This window comes from Zootoca vivipara, chromosome 6 (genome assembly GCF_963506605.1).
Source record: "Zootoca vivipara chromosome 6, rZooViv1.1, whole genome shotgun sequence".
Taxonomy (NCBI): domain Eukaryota; kingdom Metazoa; phylum Chordata; class Lepidosauria; order Squamata; family Lacertidae; genus Zootoca; species Zootoca vivipara.
The window spans coordinates 41,022,664-41,039,294 of NC_083281.1; the positions used below are offsets into that span (position 1 = coordinate 41,022,664).

Below are 16,631 nucleotides of genomic sequence, written 5' to 3' on the forward strand. Positions count from 1 at the left end.
CAGAAAGCTGTTCCCTATGTTCCTATTAATCAGTCCTTGATGGAGATTAGGGGAATAACTTGGTTAGGAGTCATAAGGAGCCACAGGACAAGAAAACGGAGGAGGCGGCATCAGCAGCAAAAGGGGCTTAAATTCTCAGTGGGTGGGAATGGGCACACAATTCTAAATGCTTTGCCTGCACTAGCTGCCTCACACATAGCTCTTGCTACTGGTTATTCGTAAATGTCTCCGAGAATTACATTTGCCGCAGCCTACAATTCCAAGGTCTCCTCCAAATTCCATTGGCAACAGGCATGTCTAACATCTGGCCCAGGGGCAGGCTCAATCTCACCTCCCGCCCACCCAAATGTTTCTGTCGCCCCAATGTCGCATACAGAAGTGGTAAATACTTTTTTTTAAAAAAAATGACACAGACATAGCATTTAGTTCCTGCCTAGCTCAGTGACCCATTTGGAAGGCAAAGTTCTCCCTTTGCAGACATCAGATTTAGCATTAGTGGGAAGAGGGTGAGGAAACCCCCCCCCCCAATCTCAGCTGAATTGCTATGTGAATGCAAGAGTATGGGTGGCTGCACTCACTGCTGGTCACTGCTCATATTGGTCTAGAGTAACAGCTTCAACTACTGCATCAGCTTGTGGGTGTGCCTCTCTGTGGTTCTGAAGCCCAGCTGGAGGCTTAAGTGCAAACCAAGAGATGAGCACTGCAGCTACTCCTGTTACAACGTGTTTCAGAGGGGAATCTGTCCTATTTTATCCTCTGCCACTGTCCTCCCTCCCGGCCAGCTGATAATGAATTACATCTGGCAAGCAGGAGGCATCCATCTCTAAGCGCCTGCTAATCAATAGCTGTTATTAACAAAGTTAACCCACAGTGGGGAGTGCAGAGGGGGAGGGGCAGTTGGCCTCGTTAAGGGAGCCTGTCACTCTTGGCACAGGCGAGGAAGCGAGAAGAGATATTGTCAGGTTCCTTTTTGATGTATAATAATGAAATGTGCAACTACAATACTATGCTGCAAATGAGGGACATTTCAGCACTGAAGGACTGGATAGCTCTCCTTGCCAGCTCCAGGTAGCATTGAAGGAGAGAGAAAGGAGAGGGATGGGGCTCTCACAATCCCTGCTGCTTTGCTTAAGACCTACATTCTGCAGTCTTGGGGGAGAGAAGCTTTATCAAAAACCAGTATCTGGGCATTGTGTCTTTGGAGAAAGAATATGGAATAGCTGCATCCTTCAGAGCCAGTGTGGGATAGTGGCTGGAGTGCTGGACAAGGACCTGGAAGACCAGGGTTCAACTCCATCCTCAGCCATGAAGCACACCGGATGACCTTGGGTCAGTCACAGTTTCTTAGTCTAACCCTCCTTGCAGGATCATAGTGATGATAAAATGGGGAGGGGCAGTACTAAATATGCCACCTTGAGCTCATTGGAGGAAAGGAAGGATATACTGTAAATGTAAATCATCATCAAGTACAAGTGCAGAAAAACAGTGCTGAAAAAAGGGAAAGGAAAATCTTCTTTACAGTGAAAAGTTCTTGAAGTAGGTTTTCATAACTGAGAGAGGGAGAGAGGTTTTGCAATGTAAAAATAGCTATCTAGGTGGTCCTCCTGTGCTGAAGCTATCCAAGTATCTACAAGTCAGCTGTGAAACAAGAAACCTGCTTTATTAATTTATTAAGATATACAAACACTTAAATTTATTTTCTCTCCCTGAACAGGGTCATCATATAAACCAGATGCCACCCATTTCCTAAGTTTATTTCACCATAAACTTACTTGGTACAACTGGTATTTAGAGGTATGCTGTCTCGAATACTGGAGATGATGTAGCTATTGACTAGTAGCTATTGACAGCCTTGAGGCCATCACTAGGGACAGGCAAGAAGGTTGAACTAATCTTGAATTGGGCCTGGTCTGAAATGAGTTGAAGTAGTTTGAGATGAGTCCCAAGTAGGTTGAATCATTTTGAAGGGCTTTGTACTGATCCTGGACCTATTAGTAAGTAGAGTTTATCCCTTGCAGAAGGGCTGCCATGCCTCCAGCTTTTATGAACTCATGTGAATAAACATCAAGAATAAGAAAGTTATGGCCACTTTACTTTTAATTTTTTTTCATTTCATTTCTTGAACAAAGCAAATTTTAAAGTGGCCAGCACACAAAAACCTGGATCTTACTGTCTGAAAATTTTAAGGATTAATTCCCTCTTGAGGGAATACCATTACTCCATACACCTATGTAAAAACAAACAAACAAACCCAGACATATCATGGCCATTTTGGTTTTCCAGTGCAAGTTAATGGGAGGACTGAAAGCTTGCATTTCTGGATTTGGGGTTTGACTCAATTAAAACCAAATCGGGACCACAAATCAGGGTCTGAACTGAATTAGGAGGGGGTGCTGCTGCTTCTGCAGCCTTAGCCATCACTAACTCTTGTAGTAGCAAACTCCTGATGTTCTTTTTTGGGTCCATCATGGATCTTCCAACATTCAGCTTCACTGGCTCCTCCTAAGTTCTTGTAGAGAGGGAGAGGATCTCTCTATCTACTTTCTCCTCACCGTGCATAATTCTAAGTCCCTCTATACTTGCCTTTCCCCCCTAAACTAAAAAGCCTAAATGAAGGTCACCCTGTGAAAACCACATATGAGCAGAAAATTGAGTCTGGCCAATCTCAACATAACCTTCAAGCTGATGGACTCAGCTAGGGAGTCTATTAGGCAGCATGGTGGGTAGAATGCCGACAGAATCTCTAAAGTATTCCAGGCCTCAAATTCTAGGAGCACACCTTCCTTCGCAGGCAAGACAGACAGCCACTGGGTAATTTTGAAGAGCCAAGATACTTTTGCAGATTGCTGTCATTCCACATCCATGGGCAGAGACAATATTGATGGCCCTCCATCCTAAAGTGATAATATTGCAAAACATATCTGAGCAAACACAGATGCCACAGCCAACCAGGTCTCACTGAGGCACAAGGATCCCATCCTGTATGTATTAAGTAAGAGAGGAGAGAGACAAAGACAAAGGGTCTTGCTTGTTGCAGTCTCGAGTTCATAACAATATTCTCACTCCCACCCCCTCAATCCAAACAGGCTCCCCATACATCTGTCCTTCTTTCTCCAAGGTCCATCTACTGTAATCCCTCCAACACGTAACATAGGCAAAGAACGACTCAGACCCAACACCACTAAGATGGCTTTTAAAGATGTCAAACCTTGAGTACATGGTCACAGAAAAGCTACACTGGAAAGCGTCAGCTGCAGATCTTACCAGGATTCAGCTAGAATCCAGATCATGGGGCTACCCTAATGCAAAATCCGCAACTCAGAGGTGCAATTAGCCACTCGCCTATTCCCCTGGATTTGAGTAGCAATGTAGTGCCTAGCCAGGGGTGAGTGTTATCACAATGCTCTCCTGCCAGTTAGTATTCCTTCCTGCCACAGGGGGATAATCTAGTGTCCAGGAGAGTGGGAATGGCAAAACAGGAATGGAAGAAATAGGATAACATTAACAGTGGGTTAAAAAATGACTGTTTGCAAGGGATGACCCGTGTAGATGCATCTTGTAGCTGTCCCCACACAAGCTTCATTCCTATGCACTAGAGACTACCCCGCTACCCAAATCAGTCACCCTTCCCCTCTCTCAGTCATATGGGTGTGCCCACCATCTGCATATGTGCTCTTACACAAACCCACACTATAGCAGGATGAAGTGTACTCACACTTTGGTGTACTCCCAGGTCACACACTGTGGATGCAAGGTGCCCTGTGGACAATGCAGAGAAGGAGAGTGATCAGTTTGGTGTCAGGTGCCAGCATGGCTAAACTGGGTATTATGAATACAAAGAACATAATTTTCCGGTTTCAGTGGCTACTTATGAAGGGTTTGTTTTTGTCCTCAAAAGGGCAAAACTCTGCCCAGATGTGCAATGCATTTCAGAAGGCTGCATTTGCAATTGCAAGGTCTTATTGTCAGCTGCCCTAAGAGCAGTGCTTGAAGGGCAGGATAGAAACATCCTTAATAACGAAAGATCTTCATCATCTGATTCAAAGGAGAATTCTTACTCCTTAATAAATACTTTTTAAAAAGAAGAAGAAGCTTCCATGCTGAGAAAAAAATACATTGAGCCATGTAATATTTTTTTTCTTTTCTTTTTCCGAGATGTCTTATTAAAGAGGATTTTCCCTTGACAAAAATATTTTCAGATTTCACAGGGAATAAATACCAGACTGTGTTGCTGTTTCTTTTTGTGCTCATTTCTCTGTTTATTAATAATTCTTTTTGTTCCACAATTGTTGTTTTTCTCCCTGACCACCAACCCCCCCAAAGACAAATGGGGGGGCACGTCTCCCCCTACCTTGCCAGACATATATTGTTTTCATTAGGGAAATTCACTTTCCCTTGAAACCCAAGGCTGTTTTCTACTTGAAATTCTGTGATTATGGGTATTTTGTACCAACTATGTTTGAGGGGAACACAAGTCACCTCCATTATCCAGCTTTTGTTGTATGCTGAAGATACACCTCTTCATGCTGTCTCTTGAAAGACATATATTTTAGGACACACTCTACTTGTGACTTAAATTTGTTTTAAAGTGTTTTAATGTTGTATTTCACATTGATGTGATTTTCCCTTGGACCTCATAGTGAAGGGCAGGCAGTAATTGATATGGACACTACTACTGCAGGAGAACCTTATAGCACTTACATTGATGATATGGGACAACTCCACCATGATCAAGGGCTCTATGGCCTTGGTTGGGGGCTTCACCGTCACCGTGAGAACTTTGGACATGACAGCCAGGGGACTTCTGTGGGTGGAAGAGAAACAGGTTGTTCGCAAACAATCCTTTTGGCATTTGAGTGTGTGATGTCATGCCATGCCACCTCCACAGCCACTCACCTAGGAGGAGGCAGGATTAATCCCAATGTGCGATACAAGATGGCACCAATGACAAAATAAGATGATTCATCTGTTTCTGCAGAGAGATATGGAGGAGGGAGGAAAGAACAGTATTGATTTAGGTTGTGGTTAGAGACAACCTAACTACAGGGTTTCAGGCAGGGAACATTCCCAGTTTCACCCTGGAATATTTCCCACGCAAATCACATGCTCTAACAGTAAGCTACAGCCATCCCATTGTTAAGCTACAGCCATTCCATTGTTACAACAAGGTCAGTATTATTTACAAGGAAAGGTAGTGGCTCTCTGGGGTATAATCCTGGAGTCTTTTCCTGCCCCACCTGGAAAAATCATGTATCTGAGGCTTTTTGTGTGCCAAGCTTTGCCCCTTTCTTTCCACGAAGAATCCAGGCTCTGTTAGCTCTCTCTTCAAAGAATGTTTGAAATCCAGAGATACCAGTAGAACGAGAGATCTAAGAGGCTCCCGAATTCCAGGGTCACAGAACAGTACAGGGGTGTAGGAACACAGGAAGTTGCCTTATACCAAGTCAGACCATTGTTCCATCAAGCTCAGTATTGTCTACCCTGGCTGCTAGGCTTTTACACAACTCTCCAGTGTTTCAGACAGGAGTCTCTCTCTCAGCCCTACCTGGAGATACCAGGGGCTGAACCTGGGACCACTGAGCCGTAGCCCTTCCCCAACACACACGGACACAGACCACATACCAGATGAGGAGAGGCTGAGCACTTCCTTGGGGATGAAGATCTTATCCTCAGAGTGCCGGGCCCAGTCTTTCATTCCACGCCGGCCCTTCATGGGGAAGTTGATGTCACTGGAGACAGCAGAAACCGGCTCTCTCTGGATGCTGATTACTGCCAAGGGTGGGAGAAAGAAAGTGGGGAGGGGAGGGGGTCACTACTGGGTATTGTGGGGGGACTCATTTTGCCCCTCTCCCAACACAACAGACCTCTAGAACCTCAGTGGTGGAGGGACCAAGCCTAGTATGCTAATTGGGACAATGGGGACAGTGGACTGAGAGCCCCCTTGACCGCAAGTGAATGTGAGTGTTATTCCCTATCATTTTTTAAGTCTGTGGACATTACCTAAATAATTACATTGTTTCTGTAGTGCTTTTGACGTTCCCCTTCCATTGAAATGCCTGTAAATTAATGCTGTAATCAATTACATTAGTTTTGGCCATAGCAGATAGTAAGACAAGATGTGGGTTGTAGTAGAAGCTGAACTGTAGTGGAATGGAGGCAGAGCTGATTGCAACGAATGCAGGACTGGATGGAAGTTGCTGCCTTCTCGCCACCATACTCAAGAAGGCCTAGCAAGTGACCTCAAGGACCCTGGATTGGAGCAGGCACAACCTCCAAGACTGTGGACTTGGTGTACAAGCACCCTGCCCTGTTCCCTTCCCTACAACCAAGCAAGTAAGCCATCCCTCCATTCTCTTCCAGCCACTCACCCAAGTTGTCCGTGACGATGAGGGAACTCTGGAAGGCCTTGAGTGCATCTCCAACCAGGTGGATGAAATCCTCCACCACCTTCATCAGGAGCACAGAGCCAGGCATGACCTGTGAGGCAGAAGGAGGTGTTAAAACAGGCTGGGGGTCCCCACAGCCTAGCCCTGCACACAAGGCATGTCAGCTCACCTGCTGTGCATCTTCCCACTTCTCCCTGTTTTCCGCATCCACCATGTAACTGACGACTTGGAAGAACCGCTGTGGGAGGAGAGGAGAGGTTGAAGTGCAGGCGTTGGGAAGGCTCCAGCTGTCAACCTTCACCAACCTGGCACCCTGCAGATGCTTTGGACTACAGCTCCAATTAGCTCTAGCACATTGCTGGCGGGAGTTAATCAAAGATGTAGTCAAAAACATCTGGAGAGTATCAGGTTGGCGAAGGATGCTGTATTGAAAATTGATCTTGTGGGTAGGCAGGAACCCTCTTGAGAAATACTGCTAGTCATGAACACTGTTTTTCTTTTGTTTTCCTTTCTGCTAAAATGTTCATTTCAAATATTAGCTGATATCATCATGTCTGTATTAAATGATTCAGCTCAGCAGGAACATCCATAACCTCAACGTTTTGCAGTTGGTAAATTACATTAGGCAATTTCCCTCAAAATCCAGCTTCTGGCAGGGGAGAGGGAAGAAGCCTTAGTGCGCAGGGATGAGTGTGAAACTGTGCAGGCAGCACCTGGCAAAATCTCAAGGAAATGGCTAAGCAGAGTTTCTAGTGGTAAGAGGAGGAACATAACTGCCACAAGTCACTTAATGCAAAATAAGCAGATCTCTGCCAGCCTGTTTGGTCTGAAAAAAATATGCAAGTCACAAAATATTGCCTTTCTTGTGGAAGAATTTGGTTGTGTTTGAAAGACATCTGGAATCATGGCTTCTTGTGGCTACTACTGCCTATTAGGGACACTGGACTATTTTGCCTGGTCTGCATTTCAGTGGGTCACTGAATTTTCAGTGACTTGACCTAATTGGCATTTCCTAGACTAATATGCAAATTATAACACATTTACTCTTTTGGCCTGCAAAAAAATTGTGATGGAAATTTTGGCTCAAAATTTGCCTTGGGGGGTGGGGGGGATGCAGACAAAAATGCATTTTAGGAGAAAATATTTAAATGTGCATTTTTGTGTTTTTTTAAAAAAAATCATAGAGAGACAGAATGGACTCATGACTGAACATATGGAAAACTGACACTAACAGGAAATTGGCTGATTTGTCCATCCCTGACTCCCTGTCATATAGTGAGGCAAACAAGCCTCTTTTGTTACAAAGGCCCTGTGCAACAAGTGCCTTGAACCTACATCTTTCCCAGCCAGAATGGTACCTGAACATCGTCTGAGGAAGGGATGTAGGTGGCTCTCTTGTAAGTGTCTGTGACATTGCGCAGGATCTCCACTGAGAAGAGCAGGTCTCCACTATAGTACGTCTTCCGAGCTACAAGCTCCAGCAGGCCACGGACCACCTGAGACATTCCCTCACCTGCCAGCATGCGCTGCCCCTTGGCCAAATGCTCTCGGAGCTTTAATCAGATGAGGGAGTGTGGGAAGAGAGAGAGAGAGATGGAGAAAGATAAGGTTGGGGATGGAGTAGGATCTGTGTGCCATTAGACATTGAGAGACCCTGAGTGGACAAGGCCCATTGTAATTCAGTGGAAGAGCAGCACACCTGGTTTGCATGCCCAAGGCTCCTGTTTCAATCCCCAGGAATGCCAGTGAAAAAAGGATTTCATGTAACAGGTCTGCCAATGCAGATCAGCTTCCACCCTCCCAGTGCCCGCCAGGTGTTTTGGACTTTATAACTTCCATCAGTCCCAACAAGCATGGCCAGCTGGCTGGCTGGGGCTGATGGGATCTGTACCTCAAAACATCTCGAGGGCACAAAGCTGGTGAAAGCTGGTACAGATAATACGAAGATAAACGTGTCAACAGACTACATCAGTATACGGCAGATCCTGGGACTAAGGGCTTGTTTCTGAGCAGGCACACATAGGATTGCATGTTCCTGTGATAATTACTTAATTAAATACTTCCCCAACACATTTTGCACTACCTTTGCCAGGGGAGAATGCAAATCCATACACACATACTGGCCCACCAACAACCTCATCGCTGAAAATGCCAGCATCAGTCATCATTGATTTGATTGGTACCTTAACTGATTTTGCCTATTGCATTTTCTGTGCAGTTTGTGCACCCCTTTCCATGCTCAGCAGCACCTGTCCCACCCCTACATCAACCCCCTCCCCCATATATATATATATATATATATATATATATATATATATATATACACACACACACACACACACACACACACACGCACAAGATAGGGAAAGGGCTGAGACTGTAGCCAAAAGGAATAAAAAGGGAAGAGAGAAGGTCTGTTTGCCAGCCAGAGTCTGCACCTACTGAGAGATGTAAGTATCGGTACTCGTGCGAGATGCAGCGTGCGAAGCTGGGTGTGCCCCAGAAAGCCACGCCTTGGGAGTTGAGCAAGCACCGGCGGCTGGCAGACCCTAGGAAAGAAGGTAAACCAACAGGTAGCACTTGTGGCTGAAGGTGCCCCAAATGCACAGCCACCTCCAGCCCAGTCCCCAGGAAGAACCCCCAAACAAGGGGGTGTTTGTGACAGGAAATGGGCTGAACTTTGAAGGAGAAGGGCCTCTGGTGGTCCTTTTAGGCTCACAATCTGCCCAGTAAGGCATATTTATGCATGTACTTTTTGGGATCCCATCCTTTGCCATAAATCCATCACTAGGCAAGTCATCATAAGCATATTATGTAAAACCCGTCACATCCAGGTACATCACAATCAAACTAAAAAAGCAATCTACCTCTTCCTACCGTTGTCAGAATAACTATCTTAAAACAAACTGAACTTCAGCAGCTCTGGCAAAACAATTAAACACACAAAAACGAAATGTTTTTGCCTAATACTGAAAGCTCATCAGTTCAGTGACAACCTAAATTAGGGTTGCCATACAGATATATCTGGAATACTGCAGTCAGCAGCAGTGTCCGGGCGGAAATTGCAGAAATATCTGGGAAAATCCAGGTGTATGGTAGCCCATGTTGGCAGTGCCATTTTTGCCGTTTCCCCATAAAAATAGCTTCAAAACAGATTTTTTTAAAGCAATTTTGCCCAAAAAGCTCAACAACAAAGAGCTCAACAACTTTTCTGTCCGGATATTCACTTTTGAAATATGGCAACCCTAGCCTAAATCTCCTCAGGAAGTATGTTCCACTACTGGAGGAGGACTCTCCACTGAGAAGGCCCTATGATTCTGACTTTAGCCACAGAGGCTGCCCCCAACAGCTCTCAACCCATGAACAGGGGTGTGTGCTCCCAAACCATTTAGGGTTTTATAGACCAGCACTTTGAACTGAGCTTGGCAGCCGATGCGGTTACAGAAACAAGCAGGGCAGATCTGTCAAGACTGGTGGTACATGATCTCATGCAATCTCTGGGGCATCTTTAAGAGCAGCCCCACATAGAGCATATTACAATAATCAAGTCTGGAGATTATTAGGGGACTGATTATTATGGTCAAGCTATCAGAGTTTAGGAGCAGCCACAGCTGGCCAACTAGATGGCGTTGGAAACAGCCACACAACACTGCAGCCAACTGAGCCTCTAGCAACAAGGTAGACTCAAGGAATGCACTCAGACTACAAACTTGGCCTTTCAGAAGGAGTGCAACCACATCCAGAAGGGGCTGATCACCCAGTCCTTGGACCCCCAAACCACCAATCCATAGCACCTCCATCTTGTCAGGATTAGACTTCAGTTTATGGTCCTCATCCAGCCCAATATCACCCCAAAATGCAGATTTACCACCTGAAGAGCTTCATCTAATTTTGATGCTAAAGACAGAACTCCCACCTGCATCCCACTCATGGAACTCCCCTGGTGCCCACACTGTTTTTCAGGAGCCAGGAAAGGACCTTTTGATGTTCCCAGGCTTTGTAGTCCTGATCTATTTGAAAAGTTGTAAAGCCCTGTTGTAAAATGCAAATGTCTCAGTAATGCCAGCCTGGAGCTGACACACCTAAAAAAGGAGAAAAACACCTCACTGCCTTTTAACCCTAGCATGAGCAACAGGCATTGAATGCAGCTATTACTCTGCTCTGCTGCTCCCCAGACAAAGCTTAAGTTTTCTCCAGAAAGCTAGTTTATTTGGGTGAACATTTTGCAACTCCTTACATCCCTTGGCCCTGTCCTGCTCCTCACTATTCCTCTTGAAGACTGTTATCTTTAAACCCCCCTCCCCACCAAACCCCCCTCTCTTTCCAACTATGTTTGTAAATGTGCTTATTATGGGGCTTGAATAAAAACATTTAAAATATTGTACCTTTAATAGACATTCTCAGCAGACCATGGCACAGACATGGACTCCAGACCCAGAGAGTTCAGGCCTCTAGCACCATCTAATTATTTTATACAATGTGATGCTCCTGGCTTCCCCATGTGCAGCGCTGAGGACAAGCTTTGCACACTGCATTCTATTTCAGTGTGGGCTTCTTTCTCCCTTAGCAACTGAGCTATTCTTTCAAGCAGTACTGTTTATTTCTATTAAGAAACCCCAATAATGTAGAAATTGCATGCAGCCAGATCTGTGCCTTTTTCAACGCTGTTAAATGTGCAAGTGCCCACAAATCTGCAAGGGGAGCAGAGGGAATATTCAAAAAGACATATTCATTGGAGGCTTGCAAAATACATGGTTCTCTGAAAATTTTGCAACGGAAGCTGGAAAGAGGTTTTGGTTTTAATGAGGAGGTAAACATGTGTGCAATCTGATTTCTTTAGTATTAAGATAAACATGGGTGAGGAATGAAATGCAGGGCAATGCCCAAGAACTGGGGAGTTGCCAAGAGTTATTCATAGACACTTGTACCAAGATAGCCTTGCCAACTTGGTGCCGTCTGAATTGTACTACAACTCCCATCAGCCTCATCCAGTAGCTGGGGGGTAGGAGTTGTGGTCCAAAACATCTGGAGAGCACCAGGTTGGTGAAAGATTCAGTAAAGAATATCACAGGGGGGTTAGCAACTACCTTGGGACAGTTCTACTTTTGGGGCTGAAGAAGCCAATCATCTTGCTGCACAAACCAGAGCAGAACCATGTACAGTGGAACCTCAGGTTGCGAACATGATCTATGTGGGAGGCACGTTCGCAACGCGCAGTGTTCGCAACCCACAGCGTCGTGTCTGCACACACACGTGACGCAATTCGGCACTTCTGTGCATGCGCAAAGTGCAATTTTAGCGCTTCTGCGCATGAGTGAGTGCCGAAACCCAGAAGTAACCCATTCCGGTACTTCTGGGTTTGGAGCATCCGTAACCAGAAAGCGTGCAACCTGCAGTGATCGCAACCCGAGGTATGACTATAGCTGAAATCTGCTTAGCTAGTGCAGACATCCCTTATGAAGTGGCAGTGCCTTCAGTTCTCAGCAGGAAACTCATGCTGGCAGGTAGACCTTCAGGTCACCTCCTTTCATCTTGCTGTCTGTTACCCACAAGGCTTCATTCTGCTTAAAAAATGTGGATCCGCACCCATGCAGCTGCCTACCTGTAGCATTGGATGGGCATTTGTTGTAGACAATCTCACCAGCAGCAGCTTTCTTCCAAGTCATCAACATCACATACTCGTCTTTGCACATTTCATGGTAGGCTGTGGGAGGAACACAAGAGGAGCCTTGATGTTGTTGGGTCAGATCAAAGGCCTGTCTAGTGTAGCAACCAGATGCCCTCTGGGAAAGTTGAATTTTCCAACTTTCAAATTGCAAAAATGAGGGGTGCTAAAAAGCTGTAAAATGACTTGGGAATTCGAAAGATATTTTGGTTAAATTAATATAATTTAGTTTTGCTTGGGAAGTAAATGTGTGTACAATAGAAACCATTAAAAATGATTGCCAATTACTTGCAGTTGTTATCATAACCATCATCATCATCGTTGTTGTTGTTATTTATCATTATGTGACATTTTCAGAAGGCAAAATTAAAATTCTTTCGTTTTCCAAAAGCAGTTTATGTGTTTCTTAATCAAACGTAGACTTAAATGTTGTTTAATCACAAAAATAATAGCAGATTCCTCACACCTGAAAGCGTATTTTTTAATGATCCCCTTGCTGAAGAAATTTGCAAAAAATTAAGCTTAACCCCCTAAAATGACACACACTACTTTGGGAAGTCCACAAGAAGGAAATGAGTGCCTTGCATGAAACCTCTCCTGCTATTGTTCTCCCATGATGGGTATTTGGAATCATCGTGACTAATAGCCACTGAAAAGAGGGCATCAGCTGAACTGCTTAGGAGTATGAGATAAACTGTGAATTCAGGAACAGCATTTTCAGCAGCGGAACTAGTTTTGTTCTCTGTAGCAACCTAATTTAGGGTGGGAGGGGAGCGTTGCTGCTATTGTTAAACGACCAGGAGTTAGATAACCTCCTTTTTAATCAGCATTTTAGTGTTCATTTCTCCTCATATACACATTTTCCCATGCAATTATGCCTAACATAATGTTTCTTCACTTATATATGCATTTCTATGCACGATTCACCCCAGTATATGCATTTTTGTATACACAACTTGGGTGGTGAGCTACATTGCTAAATTCAAAGACCTGTGAATTTCAAACGGTCGTTGTGTTTCGGTTTGCATATTGTTTCAGAAAGCGGTATTAGGTAGGTTTGCCTTTCAATGGGAACTCAGCTGAATCCATACTTGATTAAATTTGAATAGGCTGATGGTTCGCTCAGCATAGCAGGTGTGTGCATGTATCAAGTGAGCAAAGCCACAATTTTTTTAAATTTTTTTTTGAGGAATGTATGCATGCATGCATTTTGATAGACTTTTTGGATAAGAGAGTTTGCTGTACTTAAGGGGGGGGGGAAACAACCAGATTGTCAGAAGCAGGAATGGAGAGCATACTTGAACCCTGGGCCTTCTGGGACTTGCTAATTTGACCAGATAGAAGCCAAAAACCATGATCCTAGAATTCATACCAGATCCTGCAAATCTAGGGCCTTCATGATGTCTGTCAATCACAAAACATGAATGCCTTGTCTCTTTATTACCTTCTCTTCCTTAGCAGCCTGGGCCCACACAGTCCTAGGTGGCTCACTAGAGGTTAATTCATCTCCCCAGAAACCCTAAAATAGAGCTGTGGGGAGGGAATGGGAGAAGGGAACTGAGAGATGGGGCAACACATACCAAATGGAGAGGTGATATGCAAAGATACAAAAATGCAGATAGGCAGCACACCCTGTTAGGGGTGGTGGGGAGGCAGAAAAAGTGAAGGACCAATGGAAGGATGGGCTGCTCACATGACACAATGAGAGTGAGTCCTTTTAGTATGAATGAATGAATGAATCCTTTTGTTAGAGGAAAGGCGAGGACCTCTTGTGACTTTCCAGAACAAACTGGGATGTCTGGTGGAGCAGTGCCTGGGAAGGACTCAGCCAGGTAGCAAGGCCAGTTACCTGGGCATTTCTTCTCGTTGCATGTCTTGACTTCCTCCCCACTGCCCTCGCATGGGTAGCCTTGCACGCCCGTCCCCTGGCACATGCGGAAGCGTCTCTGCCAGCCCGTATCGCACGTCTTGGAGCACAAACTCCAGTGGTTCCATGGGCCCCACTTGCTATCAGCTTCAGTTCAGGGGAGCAGAAAGGAAGAATTAGTAGACTTTTCTAAACCATCTCTCACTCTCTCTCACACCCTCCCAATTTAGAGTCATTTTGACAGAATGGCAAGGAGATACAAGAAGTCCTTCTTTATCATTGGGATGCAACTGTGCCGGCTGATAATTACTTTAATCAAATATTCCACAGATGATTAAACGCATTTATCAATAATTCAGATCTCATTTAAGCTAAAATGCCCCCTCTCCCCTTCCCAACCAGGCCATGACCGCAAGGGTGCCCTTTAACAAATGGGATTCATTTTCATTCCTCAGGAGGCAAGTTTCTTTCAAGGTTCTGAATCCTGCAGATTTCAACCAGCTTGAGTAGCAGAGTTTAATGTGCCTTGCTACCAAATGCAGTAAGAGACAACACCACGCCAAGAACTGACAAGCAGCCAGCTGGCCAGATCTGGATCCAGGTTTCCCACATTCAAAGCCAGCACAAAAGCCTCCATTTCCCCAAATTTCTGTTGATAGCAGAGGCACACTTTCCTTGAATTAAAACTGGAAGCACCCTTCATCATCTACCACCAAAAAGGCTGTGCAAGAATTGCCCATACTTGGAGGAGTGGAGCCACACCTTAGTTTCTGTGTGTTCTAGGCATGCATCCTCTGAGAGATCATTGCCTCTTGACTGAATGGTCCAGAATCTTCTGCCTCCACTGGAGACTGATTGCTCTGGCCTTGCCTTCTTCCAGTGACTCACACAGAGAAACAGTGGGAGGCCTCTTCCACAGGTGGGCAATTATATTGCTTCTCTGCATCAGGAATGATCCAATATTACCTAATATAGAGGTGCAGTAGATTGCTCACGTATGGCAGAGGCAGATTGGAAGAAAGCTAGGCTGACGCAGGAAACCCTTCAGAGACACAATGGGCAGTTTCATTTATGGGTATATACTTTGGGCATGGAGGAGCCTTTTCTCATTATTTCAGGGGTTGCCAGCCTTTTTGAGCCAGTGAGGGCATTTAAAATATCATGGGCTAGGAGTCACACAAAAGGTCTCATGGAGCGTGGCATTACACAAAATGACTGCCGTTTCCAAAGAGCAGAAAAGGAGACAGGACCAAAGTTTTTCCCCCCTAATGAGCAGCTAGACGCGTTTTGTGCAATGTCAAAAAAGGGTGCAGGGTGAAATAAGCTTTTGCACAGTTGGGTATATGGGATTTAACAAGGAGCTGGGTAGTTTCTAAAAAAGGTAGATGAGAAAAGATAAAAAGAAACAGAAAATGAAGATGTATGCTGGTTCCTTTCAAATCTTCATAACCTTGTCTTAATCGTGCATTATGGGACCAATTACTTGACTAGTCAAACACATTTATTGACCCATATTGAACTTTAATGAAACAATACCTGTATATATAGATATAAAATCATAATGTATCACCACAAAACAAACACAGAACAAAAGATCACACAGTTGTGCCATTGGGCCCCCTTTCCCATTATGCTGAGTATCTATGATTCTATGTTAAATTTTATTATGATTCAAGATGGCCAAATTGTCTGGGACTGGAGGATGTGAGTAGTTTTGCTCTGGAAAAAAACCCACACCCTTAAACATAGCTACAAAATTTGTGTTGGTAGCACTGGCAGAGGAAGGGGGTGACATCGCCCCCCCGCCCCCATGGGACACTTGCCGCAGGCGATGACCCCTGGAACGCTTGCCCTGCCCCCAGGTGCACAGCATGTGCACCCCTCCGGGGGCGAAAGCAGCTAGCTCCGCCTCTGATTGGTTGCTGGTGTGTGATGCACAGCTATTGTAGTGGGTGATGGTGGTGAATTGCTGGGTGCCACCACCAAGTCCTGCACGGGAGCTAGTTTTGCACCAACAGTCTTAGTTGTATATTTCTTCATTCTTATAGTGCTACCAGAACAGTCTTGGCAAAAGGAAGGAAGTTTTAGGTTGAAAACATATACGGAATATTAGCATCTGAGGTGGCTGAATTGAATGCATGCGTTGAAAGAAAGCGGTATAACCAATTTTCCTCCTTTGCCTCTATCTAAACATCCCTACTGACACAAACTATGTGTTTGTCTCAGCCAGCAAGAAACTATTTTCTAGGGGAAAGTGGTGCAATTCAGTGTTCAGCCAACTGTGGTCCCCAAACTGTCTCCAGCCGTTTCAGTTCTCCTCAGGCCTTGACGTGACTCCTTGCTGCTCAGCCTCTCAGCAGAACCTAAAACTGGTAGCGCAGCTATTTCTCTATATTTCAACAGGGAGCTTGGCAATTCCCGCCAGTCTCACATAATCAGACTTGTTTGGAATGGGCTCAAAGGGTCATTTAGTCCACCCTCCTTCAATACAGGAATCAGAGCTAAAGAATCTCCTTCCAGCTCTTTATGGAAGCTCCTTGTTCTTCTTTCTCCAACCCCTCCATTTTCTATTCTTGATCATAACAGCAGATGCAACAGAGGACAGGCCCTTTCCTATGGGTCATACAACAGTTCCTAAGATTCCTGGAGCTTTGTTCCTGTTTGACAGTATTTTGTTCTTCACCTGCCATGGAGAACTAATCATTGAAGATGA

The 16,631-nt window shown here is 44.9% G+C and overlaps 1 protein-coding gene across 1 annotated transcript in view; it reads right to left on the reverse strand.

The window, feature by feature from the left end:
• ADGRB2 (adhesion G protein-coupled receptor B2) overlaps positions 1–16,631 on the reverse strand; it is a 169,188-nt gene that overhangs the window by 55,334 nt on the left and 97,223 nt on the right. Inside the window, exons 8-17 of the mRNA XM_035118985.2 lie at positions 13,901–14,065; positions 11,989–12,090; positions 8,829–8,935; positions 7,745–7,939; positions 6,556–6,624; positions 6,369–6,477; positions 5,559–5,769; positions 4,897–4,995; positions 4,702–4,804; positions 3,716–3,759 (exon numbers count right to left, since the gene is read on the reverse strand). Of these exons, the coding sequence (XP_034974876.2) occupies positions 3,716–3,759; positions 4,702–4,804; positions 4,897–4,995; positions 5,559–5,769; positions 6,369–6,477; positions 6,556–6,624; positions 7,745–7,939; positions 8,829–8,935; positions 11,989–12,090; positions 13,901–14,065 (1,204 nt within the window). The remainder of the gene's footprint in view (positions 1–3,715; positions 3,760–4,701; positions 4,805–4,896; positions 4,996–5,558; positions 5,770–6,368; positions 6,478–6,555; positions 6,625–7,744; positions 7,940–8,828; positions 8,936–11,988; positions 12,091–13,900; positions 14,066–16,631) is intronic.